Raw genomic sequence first — 26,500 nt, forward strand, 5'->3', positions numbered from 1 at the left:
CAATTTGCAAGAAACTAGAAAGGAACTAAGAGAGAGAGAGAGAGAGACAGTTTTAAAAAAAAGAGGTGGGGGGAGGATGGATGGGACATTTATCCCTTGCACCGTTCTGTAAAAAGAAGACGGAATGTAAAATAAAAAAAAGTGGCGGAACCAGGATTTGAACCCGCATCGTCGCTTCTGGTAAAATTTCCAGGGCAGACGACCAAACCATTCGGCCATGACACCCACTTCGAAGTCGACGCATATTGTGTATATGTAGTAACAACTGATTTAATGTTGGTTAATTTTATGTTTTTATAGATATTTTATTAACTTTCCTTATTTCTATGTTGCATTTGGAAACATTCCATATTCTGGACTGTGGATAATTGTTTAACAGAGCGGAGTTTCAAATATCTGTCTGGGGATAATGACAGCTATTTCCATTCGTGTCCTTTTGACATTTTTATGCATTATCGGTGATGTGGAGATTATTTCTGGCCCAAACCCTCAAACCCCGCACCATCGACTACCATATTTCTATGTAAATCAAAATGAAACTCGAATCTCTCTGGTGCTAAAGTAATATATGGAAAGAATGTCAAATGTAAAACGCTTTTCAAAGACAAGCATCGCATCATAATGACTAATGACTAAACGAGGTCTGATTTTTAAAAGGAAATGAAGTAACATTATATTTTTGGACGCCACTATTTTCACTGTACGGTGAAAATAGTCTGTCAGGCTATTTTCACCGTCCAGTGATAATAGCCTGACCGTGTGTATGAGACTATTTTCACCGTACGGTAATATCTTGGTGGACGATTTTCACCGTACGGTAATAATAGTGTGGGAGACTTTTTTCACCGTCCCGTAATATTTTGGTGGGCGATTTTCAGCGTACAGTGATAATAGTGTGGGAGACTTTGTTCATGGTACGGTAATATCTTGGTGGACGATTTTCACCATACAGAGATAATAGTGTGGGAGACTTTTTTCACCGTCCCGTAATATTTTAGTGGACGATTTTCACCGTACGTTGATAATAGTGTGGGAGACTTTTTTCACCCTATGATGAAAATCGTCCACCAAGGTATTACCGTACGGTGAAAAAAGTCTCCTACACTATTATCACCGTACGCTGAAAATCGTCCACCAAATTATTACGGGACGGTGAAAAAATTCTCCCATACTATTATCACCGTACTGTGAAAATTGTCCACCAAAATATTACGGGACAGTGAAAAAAGTCACCAACACTATTATCACCGCACGATGAAAATCGTCCACCAAGATTTTACCGTACGGTGAAAAAAGTTTCCCACACTATTATCACCGTACGGTGAAAATCGTCCACCAAAATATTACGGGATGGTGAAAAGAGTCTCCCACATATATCACCGTACGGTGAAAATCGTCCACCAACATATTACCGTAAGGTGATAATAGTCTCCCACACTATTATCACCGAACGAGTAATATATATGTGGACGATTTTCAGCATACGATGATATGATGAGACTTTTTTCACCGTACGGTAATATCTTGGTGGACGATTTTCATTGTACGGTGAAAATAGCCTTACACACTATTTTCACCGTACGGTAATAATGGTGTGGATGGCTATATTCACTGTACAGTGATAATAGTGGGGGCGACTATTTTCACCGTACGCTAATGTCTTGGTGATAATAGTGTGGGAGACTATTTTCACCGTACGGTAATATCTTGGTGGACGATTTTCATTGTACGGTGAAAATAGCCTGACACAATATTCACCGTACGGTGATAATGGTGTGGAAGGCTATATTAAGTGTACGGTGGGAGACTATATTCACTATAACGGCGTGGAAGCCTATATTCACTGTACGGTGATAATAGTGTGGGAGACTTATTTTTACCGTACGGTAATATCTTGGTGGACGATTTTCACCGTACGGTGAAAATAAGTCTCCCACACTATTATCACCGTACGGTGAGAATGGTATCTTGGTAGCTAACAAACTTCGCGGCGTTTGTCTGTGTTTAACCCATGACCTCAAGAAGTCGTGGGTAGCGGCTCAAGATAGACATAGAGATTGAAATCACTATTTCTCGAGTTGTGAATAGCTCGTACTCATACAGTTGAACCATGCCCTCCCTGGCCAGGTGTTATTGTTGTACTAGAAAGGTTGCGGCTTCGAGACCCCATCGCTGCCACGGAATTGGAAAGCTTCATCGGTAACTGTAACCAATTCTGAATCCGCCATCTCTCCTATTATTATAGCTTTGGGAGGCCTTCCGAAAGCTCATCATGCCAAATATTCACTCCTAAGAAATAATACAACCTAGTACCTTTACCCCTAATAGGAAAAACAAACGACCTCTAACTATCCCTAATAGAAAAAACAAAACAAAAAAACAACCCTGGGACTGCTTTGCACTGCCTTTCAATAATTCACAAATAAAAATGGCGGCCGAGAATCAAAACAATGGTCAAATTAGGAAATTTTAAACTTTCACAAATCTATTAAGGTTTGTTCTATATGATGACAAATTGAATAAATAAACGTCTGACAAAAGGTCCAAAGTGATAACACAAATTGAAAGAAATGCTATAGCGAGGAGCTTTCAGGAGGCCTCCCGTTTTCTCGGCAAACTTTTTCTTTTTTTTTAAAAACTGGTCTGAACGCAGGAAGAAAATGATGTCGGGTCGAATTCTAATGGTCTGGATGCACAGGCACATACGTCACAGTTAGTATCCTGGCTTCTGATTGGCTAATACATACGGTGAAAATAGTCTGTCAGGCTATTATCACCGTACGGTGAAAATAGTCTAAAGCACTATTTTCACCGTACGGTGAAAATAGTCAGTCCATATATTTTTACGGACTGACTATTTTCACGTTTATTTATTCAATTTGTCATCATATATCTAGAACAAACCTTGATAGATTTGTGAAAGTTAAAAACTTCCTAATTTGACCATTGTTTTGATTCTTGGCCGCCATTTTGATTTGTATTGAAAATCGTCCACCAAGATATTACCGTACGGTGAAAATAGTCTTCCACACTATTATCACCGTATGGTGAAAACGTCCGACTAGATATTACCGTACGGTGAAAATAGTCGCCCCCTTTATTATCACCGTACAGTGAATATAGCCTTCCACCCCATTATTACCGTACAATGAAAATCGTCTCCCACACTATTATTACCGTACAATGAATATAGCCTTCCACACCATTATATATAGTCTCCCACACTATTATCACCTTACGGTGAATATAGCCTTCTATACCATTATATTGAATATAGTCTCCCACACTTTTATCACCTTACAGTGAATATAGCCTTCCACTATCACCGTACGCTGAAAATATTGTGTCAGGCTATTTTCACCATACGGTGAAAATCGTCTCCCACACTATTATCACCGTACAGTGAATATAGCCTTCCACACCATTATAGTGAATAAGTCTCCCGCACTATTATCACCATATGGTGAAAATAGTGTCAGGCTATTTTCACCGTACGGTGAAAATCGTCCACCAAGATATTACCGTACGGTGAAAAAAGTCTCCCACACTATTACCACCGTACGGTGAAAATCGTCCACCGAAATATTACGGGACAGTGAATAAAGTCCCCCACACTATTATCACCGTATGGTGAAAATCGTCCACCAAAATATTACGGGAGGGTGAAAAAAGTCTCCCACACTATTATCACTGTACAGTGAAAATCGTCCACCAAGATATTATCGTACGGTGAAAAAGTCTCCCACACTATTATCGCCGTACGCTGAAAAAAATCGTCCACCAAAATACTACGGGATGGTGAAAAAAGTCTCCCACACTATTTTCACCGTACGGTGAAAATCGTCCACCAAGATATTACGGGATGGTGAAAAAAGTCTCCCACACTATTATCACCGCACAGTGAAAATCGTCCACCAAGATATTACCATACGGTGAAAAAAGTCTCCCACACTATTATCACCGTACGCTGAAAATCATCCACCAAAATATTACAGGGCGGTGAAAAAAGTCTTCCACACTATTATCACCGTACGCTGAAAATCGTCCACCATAATATTACGAGATGGTAAAAAGTCTCCCACGCTATCATAACCGTACGTTGAAAATGGTCCACTAAGATATTACTGTACGGTGAAAATAGTCTCCCACACACGGTCAGGCTATTTCACCGCACTGTGAAAATAGCGGCTTCTTTATATTTAAGTATTATTTGAATATGCTTAGTGGATGATGCGATAGACTCTAGAAACCGTGCATCTGTAACAGTGTTTATTAAATTATAATTAAATTAACATTGAATTTTCACTACAACTGAAACTGCAATATCTGACGACATTGCTGGTCGAAAGCATTATTCAGTCAGTCATGTCACGATACTTTGCACTGTGTTTAGAGTATTAAAAAGCAACTCTCTTAACAAACTATTTTTGATTCAAGGTCCATATACTATTGATATGAGATAACATGCACTCCGCTATATTAGCCTACTTGCACTGGTAGGTTCGTGAAGAAGGGATATTATTCAACTTTACAAGCATGTAACTTGGCTTTGGTGACTTAACTGTTCAAGAAATTAATTGCACTATAATATGTAATATATACAGTATATATATTGGGCTACATTCACAAGATTGGGCTAAGTGCAGTTTGCAGAAATTGAAATTGAACTTGTGATCAGCAACTCACCTCATTGACTCATATTAAAATTTAGAAAAGAAAATATGAACTATTTTTTCCTTCAACAGAAAAAGATGTTTGAAACATGAGAAAAAAAATGAATCCTCTTCTCTGTACGTGTGCTTTTTTTTATTATTGTAAGAAAGCAGATTTTGTTGCTTTGAAAACTTAAAAGATATAAGTTATGTTTACCTAAGTAAATGAAAAATAAATTTTTTACCTCTGATTTCCTTTTTTTTTTTTTTAAGTTGCAGATTTATGACTTTTTCCACCATGTCCTCAAGATCATCAAGTAATGACTCAGAAACCCAATCAAGCAGTGATGATAGTAGTGAACATAACAGAAGAATATCTTCAAAACATAGGCATAGACGTGGATCATCATCACCCACTCTTAAAAGATCCAGATCTTCATTTGACAGAAAACAATCATATCATGCTTCAATGTATTCTGACCATAGACGTAACTCGCATCAAATTAGAAATGATAGATACCAGTCACGATCAAGATCTCCAAGATCTCCCCCAAGGCACAGAAAGCGATCCAAATCCAATTCACCCCTCAGACCATCATATTTAAAAAAGAGAAAAGGCAAGTCTAGGTCCCCTAAGAGGACTGAATTTAGTAATGGGCACAAGGATTTCAATTCACATTCACATGACAGAAATAAACATTGTGGACAGCATCACAAAAGGTAAGGGATTAGCTTGATGAAAGGTAAATTTGACAATGCTATATCAATAATCAATGGCAAATTGAATGACATTCATTCATTGAATAACATTCATTCATTCGAATATCTGTGAGAGTACAATTACTCATCAATCTAAATCCACTTTCCATATTTGATTTAAATAAATGATCAATCATATGAACTGAGAGTCTGGCATCAAAAGTGTAAAGCTTCTAAACATACTGCAGACTGTTGGATTTGATTAATGTGATGGTTCACAAATGAGAGATCATAGAAAAATTTGGGAAGACTTATAACTCAATATATGTTGACAAAAGGTAAATACCCATATTTTAATCGTGCAAGGACAGTAAATTTTGCTAGGGAATCAATGCAATATTTGCATTGCATTAATTAACATTGTATATAAGTAGAGATGTTTGTGTCAATCAGCCTTCATTTCGAGTTGTTGTTTTTTTTTTTTGTTTAAAATTTTCACACCAGTTTACTGGGGTTTTTTTTTTTTTTTTTAATGGGGTGATGCTCATTCGGATTGCTGTTTTGTTTTGATTTCATTATATGAAACAGTTTTAAACGCAACTTTACTCAATTTCTTTATTTGAGAATTTAGAGGTGACAAAATTAAACACACATCAAAGACTTGCCTTTACCTTAATTCAAAGCAATAGCCTTTGAATGCCCAACTACATCAATATTGAGTGATGTTGGTTGGGTGTCAATTGGATTGCATAAATTGACTAATTATACATCGTGCTACATTTAAAAAAAGTTAGAGAAAAAAAAAAACGTTGCTATGGATTTGTCTGAATTTTATGTATTATAAAGACAAGATGTAAATACTTCTACTCACAAAAACGTATTTGTCCTCAGCAAAAATATATCCGCTACGAGCATTCAAACTCGTCAGTGTATTTTGGGGCTGGTCTTTAACTGCATTGCTTTGATGACAAATCGCATTTTTTCCATATCATTGATAATGCCGGATGCTCTTTTTTTAAAATCAATTTTGCTGTTGTTTGGCGACAGGTCTCTGTGCCTTGTTCTCCAAGAAGTCCAAATCCAAACTTATATTGAGTGATGTGTGGTATGTAGTGGTACTCAAGGAGGTGTTGTTTTGGGATTATTTTGTTTGGAAAATATTTTCTGTATGTATCCATGTAATGTTTTATTGCACTTTGAATATATTGGATTGTGTCTGCTTTGATCGGTTTTGTGTTTGAAATAAAGTTGTGCACATGACTATAGGCCTTGCTTATATTGTCGAAAATTAATCCAATACTGCATGCGTCATCAATGATGAGTGGGTCGCGGGTGCAGTTCTTTGTTGGATAATTGTAAGTGTGAGTTGCGTATAGACTTTTTCTTGTAAATATTTGTGTCAGTGGTTGCCAATGAATGAGCTGCTGTGGTAAGCCTGTGGTGTAATGCGGTGCTGGTTAAGTATTCTGTCCAAGTCACAGGCAGTAGGACCATCCCTGAGGGTGAGTGGCTCGTGCAAGGACTACAATTATCATAAGCACACCAAATGCCCTTGGATTTTCCGAACTTTCCTCTAACCGTTCTAAGAGCTGTTGAACTGTTCCGTCTTTTCACTTTTCCCATAACCGTGTGACCCTTTTTACACATAAATTCTGAGTGTGTTCCTTGCTTGTCCAATGCCCTGTCAGTCCCATAAACTAAAAGAATGTCATTAGAATAATTTGAATATTTAAATGGTTTCTTGCGGGCACGTTTCTCTTTCTGTGTTAAACAAATCATACCACATGTCCTACATAATGAATTCACTGCTTGGTTATGACTTGCAGTTGTGTGGTCCATGCTGTAAGAGAAAATTCAAAATTGACTGAGCGATGTAAGCAATGATATAGTGAATTAATTAATGAATAAAATGACTTTTAAAACACTCTGTATTACTTCTCATATCCATGCAAACATAAAATCGTACATAAAATTTGGAACAAGCAAACCATATACTTCACCCAATTTGGTGAAAGAAAGAGGGAGCAGGCAAATTCTAATATATTTTTTAATTGAACTTCGATCATTTACACAACAGTCTTATGCTCTAGCAGTAAGTCAAGTTGAGGCCCAACACACAATGTCATTTAAAATTAAACATTAGCAAGACAATTCAAATTATGCAATTTAAAAATCAAATTAACTCATCATTGAAAAAATAGGAAAAAAATATAATTAACAATAAAACCTCAGCTAAATATTACGTTTCAAGAACAAGGCTAAAGAAGTAATATCATTATTACCTGATCTACCGCGGAAAAATAATCGTCACAAAATAATGAAAACTGAAGAGTAAATTAAACTTACCTCATTTCGTAGTGAAACTTCTGCCTTGTGAATCACACCAAAAAAATTTGAAATGTATAGGAACGTTTTTTTTATAATCCTGAGGTAATTACAAGTAATTTTATTTAAATGTTATAGAAAAATAGGTGAATTTGAATCACTGCTTGTGGAATAAGCGCTGGAGATATTGAAATAAAAGTTGGACTAATGGAAAGAGGAGGTCTGCGAGAATTCTTTGCATTTTGGGTGTAATTGCATCGTCACGAAGATCGTGAGGTTAATTGGTATGGAAATCATCCATTCGTATCACCCAATGCACGTCAAATCTACGTTCTGGGAATTGATCGGCTGACCGCTGTTGACCCCGGTTACCTGTCGGGTGAGGTTTCGTCGGCGCTCGGAACAGCGGGAAACTAAGCGGTCAGATTTATAGTGCAGTATTCAAGACAAAATTTCCAGGTTTCACTAGAGGGAACTTTTGAATATATCATATCCAGTAAAAACGAATACAGCATATAGCTGTATGGTATCATGGATAAGAGTGAAGTTTATCCCAAGTTTACCTTTTCCAACACCATTATAACTCATGGCAGATGCCATTTTGCCTCGAGAACTGTTCATATGTTCAATTTTCTTTCCACAAAGACTGTTAGCTCTAGTTGTCCAAAAGATTAACCAACTGTCCAATCCTTTTCTTCAGTTCTAAGGCAAAAAGTGCTTATTCTCAGACCCTGAAACATTAAAAGTTAAAAGGCTAGTTTTTTAAAGTTATTTAGTTAAATTTAATTCTTGTGTTTGGATATCTGTATTTATATTTATTGTATTATTTCATTTATGGATTGCAGATTTAAAAATACATGAACTGTTCTTTATCTTTTCTCTGGATTGCACACTTTTACACATTTTATTTTGTATCATTGGAGTTCTTTTGGATTGCCCTATTCTATTACATTATCTTCAGCAAAACAATGTCATAGTCAATTACTGTAAGTTGATTCCACTTTTTGGCCCCAAATTTTGTTTTTGTGTCTTCTGATTCTTCTTTTAGGCTATTGGGTAGGAACCTCTGCCACTATATCGTCGTCCTCACTACAACAACCACCAAATCATCCTCGTCGTTATTACCACCACCATCACAATAACAATCACCACTACCACCATCACTACAACAACCACTAAGACATCATCATTATCACCACTTCTACTACAAACACATCATCCTCATGATCACTACCATCACTACTCCAACCACCTTCCCCACATCATCATCACTACAACAACTGTTACAACCACCACCACCACCACCTCATCATCATCATCACCACCATCACCACAACCACCACCACAGCAAACCACAACCGCTATTATCATCACTACTGCAATCATTGCCACCATCACCATCATTATAACCACCACAACTACAACCAACACAATATCATAATTACTAGCACCAACACTTGCATTCATTTTTACATTTTATATGACACAATTCAGTTTTGGGGCTTAACATGATTTGTAAAAAAAAATTGGGGGAATGAGATGGTATTTGAGACATTGTGTTTACATATCATATAGTCATAAATAGATATGATTTTGTATATGGAAATTCCTGTTTCAGCATTGAAATTTCTCCCAGTTGTGTCTGCAATTTCTTAGGGCCAAATTTTAAGTTGCTACTATTATTTTATACATTGCTTATGACACTATTAGGTTTTTTAGCTTTACTCGATTTGAAAATAAAGGAGATTTGGGATGGTATTTGACATTGTGTTTACATATTGTACAGTCCTAAATAGATAGGATTTTGTATTTGGACATTCCTATTCCAGCATTAAAACTCTTCTGAGAGGTGTCTGAAATTCCTGTGAGTCTGTGATACAGCACTACAATAAAGCAGTATCACAATCTCCAGCAGCACTGTCATCATCTCCACCAAGGTTCTCAAAGCTTCTTTTAAAATTGGATGACCCTAAATAGAAAAAGAAGATTCAATTCTTGCTGAAAGGAATCTTGGGTCATATTTGTCATTTTTGAAGATATGATGAACTCGTGTCAGATTTATTCTTACATAATAAAGTGATGCATCCTCAGTCAGAAGCCAAAACTAATTTTAATGTGTACTTGAATACAATTTTGTATTTTCTTCTTTTTACTATAAATGTTTATTATTACTATTTATTTTTCTTCTATCTTTTTTAAAGATATTTATTTTAATCATCCATTTTTTTTTCCTTTATACTTTATATCTATAGTGGAGAAAGTGAGAGGAGGCAAGAAAGATCAGGTGATTTTGAGAATGGTCACCATCGCCACCACCAAGCCTCTTCAATAGGCCATCACCGTCATGATCATCACAGCACTGACAGAGACAACAATGGCAATAATTACAAAGGATATCACAGAGGTGGAGTAGGAGGAGGGGGACCGAGGAATGTTATGGATGATCCTGGTATCATGGACAAGTAAGGCATGACTCATGACCCTGTGTTTGTGTGTGTGTGTGCTCATGCTCGTGCGCGCATTCCTTTTTCTTCAAGTCTTCAAACTTTACTGTTAAATTTCTTTGCATTGTATATCCATGATACTTTTTGGGGGTTTCAGATCCACGGTGATTATTACAGAGCCAATAACTAAGTCAATGGGCATATCATCCATTCATTTTTTTAAACATTTTTTTTTTTTAATTGAACCAAAACTAATAAAGCAAGTATTTTTTTACAAAACACACTACCAAAGTGCTTCTCAGAGGGTGTCAAATCAACAGCTGGATTGAACATGTAAGGTGAAACTTGACAAATGTACTTTGCTTTTTTAACGCGAAATCTGAGTGGCTGTCCTGTCAAAACTCAGACACTCGCCTACAACTACAAAACTAATAAAGCCCATCCTTGAATGTGTAAGCATAATATGGGATCCCCACACCAAAACAAGATTGAGATGGTACAAAATAGAACAGCAAGGAGAATAACTAATTAATACTCATATAACAATAGCATAAAAAAACTCACAGAAAGCTTATGTCTGGAAAAAATGCAGCATCGTCACAAAGGAAACAAGATATGTACCTTCCAAAAAATTAATACAGGCAACACCAGCATTAAACTCCCCAACTACATTAGACAAAGATACAGACTAACAAGGGGACACGACAACAAACTATCAATTCAAACATCAAGAACAGACTCCTGTCTACACTCTTTCTCTCCCTCTCCATTCGTTTATGGAATGAACTCCCTCAGGGGTTGATAGAAACTAAAAACAATACAGAAATTGAAAGGGTCTTGGAGGCTTGGAAAAAATATCAAAAATGAATTGATCACAGCGTGTATTTTGAAATGTGAGTGAGCTTGTGCGTATGTGTCGTGAAATTCATAAATGTGAACTGTAGTCTGGATCCCCTATTTAAAGGCTACTACAACCGACCAAGAAGAAGAAGAAACTGTTATAATTTCTTTCCAACAGAAGTAGCACTGATACTGACCAAGTGCTCAACACATCGCAAAACGAACAGACATTTGGAAGAAAGACTGACTTATCATGCTATTTGTAATAAAGTAATAGTAGGTAACATTTATAACTGACCCATTTCAAGGGAAATAACTCTTACGATACTGTTCGGAAAATTGATACATGAATTATGTCCCTTGTTTTATTTAATAAAGTTTTTTAGTTGTAAACAATCAATGGCTGACTGACTGTCTTGAACCGTAACGAAGAACCCACTAAAAATCTCGAGCTACCTCAATGGCGACGAGCAATCTGAGCTAAACAGCTACTTTAAAGTAATATAGAGCAGCTAGCACCAACAGGGAGTAGTGTATTTAATGCTAAAATGGCTTCATTTGGCCAAATTGAAGAATTTATACCTTCCAAAGGCAGTCAGTGAATATTTAGAGAGACTGAATTTTTATTTTGAAGCCAACTAAGTAACAACTGACAGTAAAAAGAGAGCAATTTGGCTGCATCCAAAAAACCAGTGGAAAATTCATATGCCGAGCTATGTTGCTTACTACAAGAGCATCATGAGCCAAGTCCACCAAAATTTCTTCAGAGGGCGATATTTGATATAAAAATAATACGCCAAGACAATGAAAGCATCCCTGACTTTGTGGCAGCAATTAGGCACTTAAGTGAGTATTGTCAATTCGGAGAAACATTCAAAGAACGATTATGGGAAAAGTTTGTTACTGGTATCAACAACGCAACAATTCAGCGGAAGTTACTGGTGGAGACAGATCTCACACAGATCTCACATTTGATAAAGCTGTTCGCTTGGCAATGTCAATACAGCAGACAAATGAAAGTGCCATTGCACTTGAAAGCACTACCATGCAGTCAACCACAACCACAAACATCAGCGAAACAATTCTCACCTGGGATCAAAGTTTAAACACAACTGCAGCAGTAACAACCATACTACTACTAATGCCAACGTGTCATCACCTTCAACCTCATACCAAAGGTCGAGACCAGGTGCGTCATCTATGTCTAATTCGTGTCATCGTTGTGGTGGTCCACACTTGCCGCAGCAAACAAGAAGACACAGGGCTATGTGAGAGATGCAGAGGAACCTAGTCCTTAAACAGATAACACTGATCCAGAATGATTCAATCTTTTCATGTTACGACCTTCGTTTCCAACATATGACATATAGCTTCAAGTCGAGAATCATATGGTCCATTTTCAGCTTGATACGGGTGCAGCCATCACTGTTATCACCGACCTTGAATTTCACAACATTTTAAAGAATGATATTCAAGTTCAAAAGTGTTCCAAAAAGTTGCAAACCTATACTGTCACACTGTACCAGTGGTGGGAGAATGTTTAGTAAATGTTCAACACAAAGGGAGTTCTATGAAGGTTTAGTAAATGTTCAACACAAAGGGAGTTCTATGAAGTTACCTCTATTAATCGTTAAAGGTGAAGATACCAACCCGAAATATTGTAAAGCTAGAGTCCCACCATATGCAATTAGAAAAAAAATTGAAAAGGAACTCGACAGATTGGAGTTAAAATGGGACCATTCACAAAGTAGAGAGCTCAGACTGGGCTACTCCCATTGTGTCTGTGCAGATAAAGGACGGTATTATTCGAATCTGTGGTGATTATAAGATTACTGTGAACAGAGAAATAGAATAGAAAATATACCCGATTCCAAATATTGAAGACATTGCGCAAAAACTGTCAAAGGGTGAAAAATTCAGGAACTTGATTTTTCTCACGCCTACACGCGCCTACACACAATTTAAAGTTGAATCCTAACTCCATGAAGTATATACAACAATAAACACACATAAGGGACTGTATCAATATGAGAGACTGTGTTTTGGCATTAGTTCTAGTCCAGGTATATTTTAGAATGTGATGGATGTGTATTTTCCAAAATATGCCAAATGTATGTGTTTATTTTGACAATCTATATGTCACTGATAAAGATGACACCGAGCATCTTCAAACACTGGAAACAATTTTGAAGTTGGTCAGCGAGAAAGGTCTTAGAATCAACAAAGAAAAATGAATCAAAGAAGCCATTGCACCTGAAAATGCACAGAAACTCAAAGCTTTTCTTGGTATGATAAATTACTATACTAAATTTATAGGAAGCCTGTCAAATACCCTTTTCCCCTTATACCGACCATTACGAAAGAATGTGCTATGGCAATGGGGCAGACCAAGAGAGGGCTTTTAATGCAGCCAAAGACATGTTATCTTCAGAAACCTTGCTTATTCACTATAACCCAAGAAAGAAAATTGTTTTAACATGCGATGCCGCACCAAATGGTTTGCATGCAATCTTGTCTCATGTTAATGATGATGGAGACAGACCAATTGCATATGCAAGTAAATCTTTAGACCCAGCCGAGAAAAATTATTCCCAATTAGCTAGAGAAGGTCTCAGTATCATCTTTGGGGTTCGAAAATTTCACAAATTTCTTAATGGAAGGAAATTCACCATCTTCACAGATCACAAGCCTTTATTGGGCTTATTTGGTGAACATAGGTCACTGCCTGAACAGGCCTCACCAAGGGTTCAGAGATGGGCATTTACACTAGCAGCGTATGACTATGAGCTAAGGCACAAACCAGGTTCTGAGAATAGCGCAGTCAGTCTTAGACTTCCATTAGAAAAGCAAAATTGTTGCTATATTCCAGATGATATTGAAATATTATTCTCAATAATTGATAACAACTCATATGTCAATGTCAATGATGTAAGGAATGAGACTCATAAAGATGAATGTTTGATAAAAGTATACAACTATTGTATGAATGGTTGGGTAGATGATTGTATACATGATGAGTTAAAGCCTATTAAAAACAGAAAACTGGAACTAAGTCTAGAAGATGGATGTATCCTTTGGGGATCTAGAGTTGTAATTCCTAAGAGTTTACATAAAGATGTTCTCACTACATTACATGATACACACATTGGTGCATCAAAAATGAAGAATCTTGCACGGTCGTGGTTTTGGTGGCCACAAATGAGTTGTAATTCTAAGAGTTTACATAAAGATGTTTCTCACTACATTACATGAACACACATTGATGCATCAAAAATGAAGAATTTGCACGGTCGTGTTTGGTGGCCACAAATGGACGCTGATATTGAAAAGTTTGTTAAACTGTATTCTACTTGTGCCCACCATGCTAATCATCCCACTAAGGCACCCCTACAAAGTTGGGATTGACTGCTTGAACCAAGGAAACTTATCCATTTTGATTTTGCAGGACCCTTCGTGAACAAAATGTTCTCGATTGTCATAGATTCGCATTCTAAGTGGTTAGAAGTCAAATTAATGAATACCATCACTGCATTTGACACAATAGTAGAATTGAAGGAAATCTTTTCCACTCATGGATTACCAGACAAGATTGTCTCAGATAATGTTCCAAGTTTCACTGCTCATGAATTTAAACACTTTTGTGCTCCCACAAAATAGATTTGTAACTGACTGAATTGTTGGTTGTATAATCATAAGGTGCAAATCATTTCAATGTCTATCATCGTCCACAGTTTTAATATAATTAAATCTTTGATTAATTTTTTGTTGAATATTCAGCTTCCTCCAATGCTGCTAAGTATGTTAACATTGTTAAGTTTTAATTGTTATGATATTAGTTATAGGAGGAGGGATGTAATAAAGTAATGTAGTAACATTTATAACTCCCCTTTCAAGGAAATAACTATTACGATACTGTTGGAAATTTGATACATGAATTATGTCCTGTTTATTAATAAGTTTTTAGTTGAACAATTAATCGCTGACTGACTGTCTTGAATCCTAACAAAGAACCCACTAAAAATCTCGAGCTACCTCACTATTTGTTCGAGCAACATTCATTGGCCATTTTTATTCAACTATTTGTCAAGTTTTATGGTGTCTTTAACCAAGCAGGCTTTAAAACATCATGGAAGGATACTGACTTTTTGATGTGAACAATACGAGATAAAATTAATTTCATTTTTAATTCTATTTGGCCAGTAAATATTCATAATTCTTCATGGGCATTTGTTCATGCTGCTGTCTGTCATTCTCCAGCAATTGGTTCCGTACAGAAGTGTTAAAATAACACATCCTAGTTAAATTTTTAGTTTGATTTTCCTACTGTAACCTTTTGTTCTCCAAACATTGTTTAGTAATTTAAATGTGTAGCAATCTTATAAACTCTGCCTAAATTACCAACTCTCACTGCTTCTTCTGCTTCATTGAGAACAGTTTCTGCTTTGCTAGTTTTCATCCTTCCAGCTCATGTCCATCTACTCTCGCTAATGTCTAAGATATCTTGGTCATAATGTCGCTTTTCAGCTGTGACTTGTGCCAGCTTGCTAACACTGTACATGGTTCGTACATTCCAGAATCCAATTTTAGTCTTGGTTTTTTACGGAAGAGATAATCTCATCTTCCTGACAGTAGCTTCCTTGCATCTTTCATCATTCTCACCCCTGCTCACAATACTCAGGTGTAAAATGAGTACTTGGCCGTTAAGATCGTTGTCTCTGTCGGAAAAATATAGTAATATAGGTGTCATGTCTTGTTCTACATTGTTACGTGTTGCTGTTGGTCATGGACCCTTATGTATAACACTTTGAGCATGTATAGTGGATATTGCGCGATATAAAAAAGCTCAAACTCAAAATCCATGACTTTATTGTTTGTTATAGGTCAGATGGTGTAAACCAATACATAAAAATAAAAGAGTATCTAGATATGCATGACTTTTTAATGAGACACAACATATACCAAACCTATGGTATAATAAGCAGTAAATGATTACAAGAGCCTGCAAATCGAATTTTAGATGGCATTTGAGTGCCGTGTTCAAATTTTAATCCTGTTCAATCACCAGAAGTGGAGAGCAGCCATGCCATGATGGGATTGTAAATTATTTTATTCTAGATATATTTCTTTTATAACAATTATTACCAAACCTGATTAATTAAGTTGGAGAGACTGAGGTGATGAACACGATGATGTATATAATTTGTCATTGAAAAAATAGAAGACACAAATGTTTGTAAAAAAAACAGGAGTGCCTCACACGTTACATGCCTCATTTCACTGTGATGCCAAGACTCTTCCTTGTGACAAGAAACTCTAAAGCTTTATAGTCGTCGTGGTAGTTTTGCAAAGACCTCGATGCTTTACTTTATGAGACAGAGAAAGCATTGGCCTAACATAAAAAAATGAACCTTGAAAGAAAAGAAAATTACAATTACATAGCTACATACAGTGTACATTGCTACCAGACCCATGTTAGTCACTGTCAAGGACAAAACGCAGATTAATAGAGTCTTGAAGGAAGCTAGAAAACTGAAAGATGTAGATGAGTTCAAGAACGTGTACATTAAGAAAGACTCTACCCCTTTAGAAAGGCAGGAAATGAAGAATCTGATCGAGTTGAGGAACAAAAAGCGAGAGGAAACCAAGAGTCAGGGGGGGGACGAGAATTGGATAGTGAGGTATGGGAGAGTTGTCAATGCCACCAGAAAGCAAAACAAAGGACTAACAGCAGACAAGTCGGGGGTGACCGAAGATTTCCCTCCGGTGGAAGCAAAGTAGGCAATAAGCCGAAAGACAGTGTAAATAGTCATAAAAACAGTGTACATAGTGTCTCTAGTATTAAAAACAGTGTAAATAGTGTCTCTAGTCAAAAAAAACAACAATGTAAATAGCATCTCTAATCATAAAAACAGTGTAAATAGTGTATCAAGTCATAAATCCAGTGTACATAGCGTCTCCAATCATAAAAACAGTGTACAGAGTGTCTCTAGTCATAAAACAGTACCTGTACATAATGGACCTTTAAAATGCTTTTACACAAATGCAGACTCTGTAATGAATAAAAGGAGTGAACTTTTAAGTGTGATAGCGCATGAAGGTGCAGACATTGTGTGTATTACAGAGACATTGCCAAAGAATCACAGTGGAAGGATTGAACCAGTTGAACTGCAGCTACAGGGTTATGATTGTTTTTCACAATATGGGTCAGGACCAGTGCCATAGGGGTGTTGCAGTGTGGGTAAAGAAAAGTCATGGTGCTCAACCTGTGAAGCTGGATAGCAAGAATCAAACAGCACAAGAGTCAGTGTGGTGTGAGATTTCTCTCAAGTCAAAAGATAGCCTTTTAGTGGGCACAGTGTATAGGTCTCCCAGTAGTTCAAAAGAAAATGATGTTCTAGTAAATGAGCTTTTAGTCAAATTGTCAGTGGGCAGGTCTCATGTCTTGGTAGTTGGCGACTTCAACCATCCAGCACTGAAATGGGTTGATGAAATTTCTCCCAAAGACTGTGATCATCCATCGTCAAAGTTTATGGAAGCTGTTAGGGACAGCTTTCTTGTTCAGCATGTGAAAAAGCCGACACATTTTCCAAATGAACAGACCCCAAATGTTCTTGACTTAGTGTTCACCAGTGAGCAAGACATGATTGAGACAGTTAGACATAGTGCACCATTAGGCAAAAGCCATCATCAGACTTTACTGTTTGGCTTGAAATGTTATACAGAGAGGAAGGCACAGCTTGGGAATCGTTTCAATTATACAAAAGGTGACTATAACATGCTTAGGGACTCTGTGCAATCTCTTAACATTTCTGACAAAATTAGAGACATGGACGTAACAGTTGCTTGGAATACAGTCAAGAAGGAGGTTATGTCTGTTATTGAGGTTTGCGTGCCTAAGGTGAAGATTGGTGTTGCTAGGTCCAGACCACAGTGGATGAACAGTGATGTGACTGCTAAAATTCAGAAAAAGAAGCACGCTTATCAAAAGTATATGCAGTCAAGAGATGGCAAGGACTACCTGCTATACACTAGTGCTAGGAACCAGGCTAAAAGTGCTTGTAGGTCAGCAGTTAGGAACTTGGAAAAGAATATTGCTCAGAACGCAAAGAAAAACACTAAGGCATTTTTTGCTTACGCCAGGACAAAAACTAGAACACAAGAGGGAGTGGCTGACTTAAAGGATGGAGAAAGAAAAGTGTCATCTGATAAAGGAAAGGCAAACGTGCTAAACTCCTTTTTTAGTAGTGTTTTCACAAATGAGGACCTTAGTGATGTACCAGAATGTGAGATGAAAGACACTGGCACTAAACTGGAGAGTATAGCTATAGACAGTGAAGATGTTCGAAAGCGACTTCTTTCCTTGAATCCAAACAAGTCGCCAGGTCCGGATGGTTTCCACCCTAGGGTACTAAAGGAACTAGCTGTTCAGCTTGCTGGCCCTCTGGCTCTCGTGTTTGAGAAATCCTTGAGGGAAGGTGTTCTTCCTTCAGACTGGAAAGAAGCGCAGGTCACACCCCTGTTTAAGAAAGGAGAAAAGAGTTCACCAGGAAATTATCGGCCTGTCAGCCTTACAAGTGTGATATGCAAAGTTATGGAAGGAATTGTTAGAGACAGCCTGATTGACCATCTGACCTCAAATGAACTGTTATCAGGTTGCCAACATGGCTTTGTGTCTGGGCGTTCATGTGTAACAAACTTGTTAGCTACTCTAGAAGACTGGACATCTCTATTAGACAGTGGGTCTTCCGTAGACGCAATTTACCTAGATTTTTCAAAGGCATTTGACTCTGTCCCGCATGAGCGCCTAAAGGTCAAACTGAGGGCACTTGGAGTTCAAGGTGAAGTACTTGCCTGGATTGTTAATTTTCTTACGGACAGGCGTCAACGAGTTTGTATTAACGGACAGTTGTCTGATTGGGCGTGTGTAAGGAGTGGGGTGCCACAAGGTAGTGTGCTTGGACCATCACTTTTCGTAGCATTCATCAATGATTTACCAGAGACTGTATCAGGCTTGTGTTCTATGTATGCAGATGATACGAAAGTGTATGGTGAGGCTGACAGTGAGGTTGATATAAAGAGACTTCAGAGTGATCTTGATAGTTTGGTCGATTGGGCTGATACTTGGCAGCTAAAGTTTAATGCCGACAAATGCAAAGTGCTCCATTTAGGCAACAAAAACCAGAAAGCAACCTACAAAATGAGAAAACATGGGAGTGAGGAGATAATTGATTTACAAGAGACAACATTGGAGAAAGATCTGGGAGTTCATATGGACCCAGAGCTCAAGTTTTCACAGCATTTGGAAAGGCAGGTCAACAAAGCTAACAGAATGGTTGGACTGATAAGGAGATCTTTTGACTATCTTGACTGTGACACTATGAAGTTAATGTTTGCAGCTTTGGTCCGACCACATTTGGAGTTCGGAAACTGTGTATGGGCACCTTACCTTGAAAAAGATAAGAAGCTTATAGAGAGTGTGCTTAGGCGAGCAACAAAGGTCGTTAGTGGACTCAAGGACTTGAGTTATGAACAGCGCCTGAAAAGAGTAGGCCTGCCAAGTATGGTCTATCGGCGTTTGAGAGGTGATATGATTGAGACCTATAAGTTCACACATTGCTTGTACGCGACTCAGGATAGGCTGTTCACAGTAGACAAAAAATCAGTCACCAGGGGCCACTCATATAAACTTCTGAAACCCAGGGTTAAAACCACCCTTCGACAGAACTTTTTTACACAGAGAGTAATTGAACGTTGGAACGCATTGCCAGCAAATGTCGTTGAAGCGCCGAGTGTCAATGCTTTCAAGAATAGATTAGATGCTGTGATGGAAAGTTATGTGCATAGTGTAGAAGTGCCTCCCACCCAAAATAGCTATGATCAAAAGATCAGTAGAGAAAGTGTAGTGTAGGCTAGCCCCTGATCACAAGATCAGGTAGGGAAATGCATTAGATCAGTTGTGAACAAGACATTCAGTGACTGGAAAGACTCGGCGACAGGCCAGTGGCCTAATCAAGCGACGTCGATACCTTCTATTCTATTCTATTCTATAGCTGCCAACCGTTCCGTTAAAAACGGATTTGTTCCGTATTTGACTTCCTGAGTCCGTAAGTCCTTATTTTTAGTTCAAAATCCGTATTTTGTAATTTTTGACAAATTTGTGGTAAACAAGGCATGTGAGCCTAATGAATTATTATTATTGATCCATTATTATTACTATTACTACTACTATTATTGTTATTTTTAAAAAAATATTATTATTATTATTATTATTATTATTATTATTATTATTATTATTATTATTATTATTATTGTTGTCCAGGAGAGCATAATCTCCATTTGTGTAGCTCTTTAATTTGAATTATGCCTCTATCATAAATGATTTTCAACAATTAAAAAAGTTCCATTCGTTTATATGACGCCTGTTTTTTACTCAAACCTTTCATAATGTATTGGAGATTTGCATAGAATATGGATGTAAGCCTCGATATACTTTGAATATTCTAAGACAGTATTGATACTTTCACTATTTGTTACAAATATTATTTTAATTAAGAATAAAATTAAATCCACATCTTTGATTGGAAGGTATTCAATCAGAAAATCAATTGCTTATATAGATTAAGCATGACAATGATTATTTCCTTTTATTAATTTATGAAATATAAATTTAATCCCTTTAAAAAAACATCTTCATCTGATTTTAATTATTTTTTTTTTCAAGCAAGCTTTTGTAACGGTTTAGGTTCAAGAAAATTAAGTATACTCCATTTTTAGGTGTGTTTATCTTGTCAAAGTAAAGAATTAGGAATTCTCCAATATTTAGAGGTGCATTTTACTATAACTACTATTATTGTGTACTACTTAAAGAACATTATGTTGCATGAAAGAAAACATATATGCTATCGCCTACTTTTTATCTGAACTCACCTAATTTTTACCCCAAAACGCCCTCTCAAGTGATGTACCAGGTTGGCAGTTATGCATTTCTAACCATCCTAAGTTATTTCATTTATTTTACAATTGTGCTTCTTGTGTATTGGTCCTTATCAAAGTTGAGGCAGTTGAATTCTTTCTTTATACTGTATGTTCTGAAATTTTGATCTCATTGTGGAAAGTGTCATTTTAACGATTCAAATGTGCTGGTACTAAACCCGATAATTTGGCAACATTTGGACTGGCCTCTGTTTTCTCAAACTTGTTAGTGTTAGTAATAGTAATTAAAAAGGCTGACTTTTATATGTTGCAATTCGATGAAGGGGGGGCGCACACGTCATCCCCTCATCCCGGGCCAAATGAGCGTTCCTTATTTTATTTTTGAAAAGTTGGCAGCTATGCAATTATATGACTTTTAAATGGACCAATAACAGTTCAGTCACAACCTAGTAGCTACAGCTATATCAGTTCAGAGTGAAAATGTTTTGACTTTTATTGGAGCATAGAAATCATGACAAAAATCAGAATCTACTTATAAGCACCGGCGATAAGCATTCCTGTGGACTGTGCTTTGGAACAGTATCAAGTATGAAAAGAGAAATGCTACTTTGGTCGACAGATTCAAAATATGCTTGATAAAGAAACAAGCAATGCCCAATATAGTTATGATTGAATTTAAATATGCAGGGCATTCAAAATAACTCTGTACATGATATGATATGATATACACAGAGACCACTTTTGGCATCCAGTTTTTTCAAATGTTTCGAGAAAATAGACAGCTTGCATTTATAACAGAAAGAGGTATTTCTGTTATTGTGGGAAGGGGGGGGGGGGGGGGGGGGGGAGTGCTTTATGTGGATTCATATCCAAATGATAAGCTCAATGGTCTGGGTTTGAACCTAGTATGTGTGCTATGGCTATCGTTACCAGCTGCACCATTCAATCTACATCACAAACGGCTCAGGTTTAATATAGGGGTGATTAAGAATAACCGTGAGGTCCCTTATAACTAACTGTAATAATAGCAAGTGAGCCAATACAATAGTAACACCCAATTCAATAATAACAATTCCATACAAAAGTTTAATTAGATGTTACAGGAAAAGATAGAGAGAATAAGTGAAAGGTAGAATGAAGAATATGGATGATGTATATTTTACACTTTTATCTATTAATCCTGTATTTTTTTATCACAGGAAGAATGACTCTAATTGAGTGGACTAAATTATTTATTATTTTATTTATCTATTTATTTATTTAATTTTAATCATATGTGTCACTGGGTTGTTAATTTGAGAATTTGAGCCTGTTTGGCTTATCTTTAACTTAAATTCAGCCGATTATCGATCTCAAGTTGCGGTTATTGACTTCCAAAGCTGGGCTTGCATGTTTGGTAGCCTTCTTGGGACAGGACTGGCATCTAGTGCACTGTCTGCAAGTTCAAGGGTTGGTTCTTGTTCCTCACAGACCTTTTTTAAAAGCAATGACTGTTTCTTCTGTGGCTAGGATTGTTCTGGGGTGCCACGGCTCTTCAATTAATAGTTTAAACAAAAAGGTCTTAAGAGCCAATTCTAGTTTATCTTTCGCCACTGTTTCATCCTTGAATGACACCTCATAATAGCTTTTATTTGCCGACCAAGGCAAGGAGAAGCAATAACTCCATGATAATGGGGATTATTATAATTATTCCATTTGTATATCAAACATCAACTGACAGTTGAACTATCTTACATGATGAGAATTTAACAGGGTTTTGTCCCTTATATTTTAGAATAAAGGAATTATGTATAATTATGATTACCTTACGATGTGTGGCAGGCGATTGATGGTAGATTACAGGCATCACATATACATATTGAATATAAATGAAAATAATGGCATAGATCATAAAGAAATGTTAACTATAGTATAATATACTTTTATCTATAGTTTTGTACGAGTATTTCAACTTACGAACATCCGTAGAATATAGCACAAATAAATTAGACACGAATGATAATAGTAATAATAATAATCAATTGCATTGAATTCACAGTAATATCTCATTCCACCTAGAACAGGTTAAGCCAATCATAATTTACCTTCAGCCGAGAGATAGTTAAAACTTTTTTACAAGTATGAAATTTGAGAACTGTTGTGAGGGAGATTAACTTTTGTTAAAATTGGCATGCGAAACAATTATTGGAATAGCCAATAAAAAAGAATGGAGATTTCTTAATAGCCAATGAGGTTCATGTATTTTGATTAACCAACCTGGGTTGGGCTCAAAATTAGCGGGAAAGGCGAGAATACTAAGTGCAATTGGCTAGTCTCTGATAGAGACTCGAACCCAAAGGCATTTAAGCGCACGCAGAGTCTTGTTAGGAGAGAGGATAATTAGCTGGAAGAATGCAATCAAACAAGTAATTATCGAATAGATATGCCCAAGGCAGATGATGAGGTGTAAGGAATAGTAATCCATTAACAATGGTTAAATTTGCAATATCTTGACCTTTTAAGCAGTATCTCTCTCTCTCTCTCTCTCTCTCTGTGGCATATCACTTGGACGTAGCCTCCCACACAGTCCTTCGGAAGAAGTCTCTGTCTTGTGCCCATCTGCCACATTCCGTCACGCCGTTGTTGAGCCATTCCTGTATATCCTGTTGCCATCTTCTTTGTGGTCTTCCTCTGCCTCTTTTGCCCTCCGCCATGCCCTCCAGTACATCTCTCTCTAGTGTGTCGTGTCTTTTCAGGTGCCCAAAGTAATTGAGTTTCAGCTTTTTTATCTTACTCATTAGCAGGGACTTTTTTAGTCCTAGTGTTTTCATGATGTTTGCATTGCTTTCTTTGTTTGTCCACGGGATGCGTAAGAGTTTTCTATAGCATTTCATTTCGAAGGCGGTTATTCTCTTTTCTGATTCTTTGGTTATAGACCATGTCTCGCATCCATATATTGCAGTAGGAAAAATACAGGATGTTAGGATCTTCATTTTCAGTCTGACTTCCTCGCTCTTCCAGATTGCCATCATTTTGTTTAGTTTGTTGCTTGCAATTGCAAGTCTTCTCCTGATATCTGGTGCCGATTTTCCATTGGCTTCTATTTGTGCTCCAAGGTAAATGAAATTTGTAACATTTTCCAGTTGTTCTCCTTCTATTTCGACCTGAGCAGTGCTGCTAATATCTGTGCTCATTATTTTCGTTTTCTTTGCGTTTAATAATAGGTCTTTGTCTTCACTATGTTTTTTTACCGATTTTACTAGTTTGTTGAGACCTGTTGATGTTGTTGACAATAGCGCCGTGTCGTCTGTATATCGTAGGTCAGAGATATTCCTGCCATTTATCTTCACGGCACTGTACTCTTCATCTTTTTCTTCTGTCATTACATCACGCATTATTGTTTCGGTGTATAGGCTGAATAGTGAAGGTGAAAGGATGCACCCCTGCCTCACTCCCCGCTTTATTGGGAACCATTTTGTAAGTCCATATTCTAGTCTAACCATTGCTGTCTGTTGTTGGTAAAGATTGTTTATGAGATTGACTATTTTATAGTGGCAGTTTAAGTTCTTCAAAGTTGTTACTATTTGTTCGTGATTTACGCAGTCAAACGCTTTGCTGTAATCTATGAAGCACATGTGTAGATCTATGTTTGCCTCCCTGCTTTTTTCAATCAGTGTCCTGATATTAAATATTTGGTCTCTTGTTCCCCTGTTTGGTCTAAAGCCTGCTTGTTAAGCAGTAATAGTTAAGCAGTATAGGGGACATTTTTATAATGACATTGGGCTAATTGAAGAAGAAAACTGTCCATGTTTAAATGTTTTAATTCAAGGTATTAATTTCCTTGTGAAAATACTGGTGTCTGTGTTGTCAACTAATCAATTGAAGGTGATTTTGAAGAAAACAGATTTTAAGACAAATTTAAAAAGTACAGATTTGATTTCATAGTTTGTATTAATACAAATTGATTCTCTTTTTGTTTATTGCATAATGAGTCATCCATTTCTCTTTAAACTAGGCGAAGAGAGGAGAGAGAGCGAATTGGTGCCAAAGGAATTCCTGAAGTCTGGGATAGGTCAGCATCTTTGGAAATAGAGTAAGTGATTTAACTTTTTGCTTAATAGAATTCAGTTTGAGGCAAGCAAAATTGATCAGCTGTTAAAGCTTGAGTTTGACATGTGGATTATTGTAGTATAGTTTGCCAAACAAACACACACACATACATAGATCACTGATAGTAACAACATTTTGTCTATCACTCAGGGATAGTAATCTCTCGCGGAATTCCGGGATTTTGAAATTTTCTTAGATATTTTCTGATGATTTTGTATTGTCCAAAATTTATCTCAGATAAAAGCTCGGGCCACTTATCTAAGTTGCTGGCACCTGTGCTAGTTGCATGAATTTTTGTGACACTCCCATTTTTCGACGTCAGCCTAGACAAACTGGCACCAAGTGTTAAAAGTGACACAAGACCATTTATGGATGGATAAAATAAGAATGAAGAAGTATGGAAAAGAACACAGCAGAAACCAGTAGGAGAGGAAATAGGAAGAAGATGATGGAGGTGGATTGGACACACCCTTAGAAAGAATGACTCTACTACAACAAAGAAAGTATTGGACTGGAACCCTCAGGGCAGAAGATCTTAGAGAAGAATTAAAGAAGCTGATGTACAGAGAAGTGATAAGACAAAGAACGAGATAAGAAAGTTAGCTCAGGATAGAGAAGGATGGAAACTGTTTGTCTCTGACCTATACCCTGACCCAGGGTGAAAAAGGCAATGATGATGATGATGAGTAGTTTGTCAAAAGGGAAGTGGATGGGGCAAATGGATCTAGATTATTATTTTTTCACAGCAGCTGTAGCCATGGAATTGTGCAAATGATCAGAATTATCACACTCCCCTCTGCATTTATCCAGACTCATGACTGGCAATACAATTTCTAATGAAAGATTTACTGGTTGTATTCAACTTCTTTTTTTTCTTTTTTGGTCTCGTTTCTTCTTCATTTTTTTTGGTCATGTTGGAAAGCCATTGTAATCAGGGAGACTTGTTGACTTCTATTTTGGGTTACTTCAGCAGGAACTTGACTGATAATCTGATCCATAAATCTAAGTCAGAGGGGTCAGGGTTCTTTCTTGGACAAATCGTTGCAACAGCATCACGATTTCACATTTTTCTGATGAAGTCATTGGTGGGGTGTCCTCCTCGTGACAATGGCAGTCGATGACAATGACATGGGATTACAAGTAAATTCTATTGTTCACATATCTGTGATGATGATGACGAGCAATTCAACCACACACCCGATTGGCTGTTGCAATGGACACTAACAGGGGATACAGGAATATTTTATCCTTCACACCTTTGTGATGACTTTTTATATTTAAAAAATTCAGCTCCCAAGGAATTGTCCCAATATATTATTATTATTATATTATTATTATTATTATTATTATTTATTATTATTATTATTATTATTATTATTATTATTATTATTATTACTATTATTATTATTATTATTATCATCATCATTACAAGTAATGCCCGGATTAAGATCTGGATTAGAGATAAATAAAATTTCACAATATCTTACGACGACAAATGCATTCTGACTTTAAATTGAA

At 36.8% G+C, this 26,500-nt stretch overlaps 1 protein-coding gene across 1 annotated transcript in view; it reads left to right on the plus strand.

Moving 5' to 3' along the window:
- Positions 1-26,500, plus strand: part of LOC144980959 (uncharacterized) — a 57,913-nt gene that overhangs the window by 966 nt on the left and 30,447 nt on the right. Inside the window, exons 2-4 of the mRNA XM_078928971.1 lie at positions 4,926-5,372; positions 9,929-10,138; positions 24,888-24,965. Coding sequence (XP_078785097.1) covers positions 4,936-5,372; positions 9,929-10,138; positions 24,888-24,965 — 725 coding nt within the window. The 5' untranslated portion in view covers positions 4,926-4,935. The remainder of the gene's footprint in view (positions 1-4,925; positions 5,373-9,928; positions 10,139-24,887; positions 24,966-26,500) is intronic.

Source organism: Berghia stephanieae, chromosome 10 (genome assembly GCF_034508935.2).
Source record: "Berghia stephanieae isolate SIO BIC M18660-M18661 chromosome 10, UCSD_Bste_1.3, whole genome shotgun sequence".
Lineage (NCBI taxonomy): Eukaryota > Metazoa > Mollusca > Gastropoda > Nudibranchia > Aeolidiidae > Berghia > Berghia stephanieae.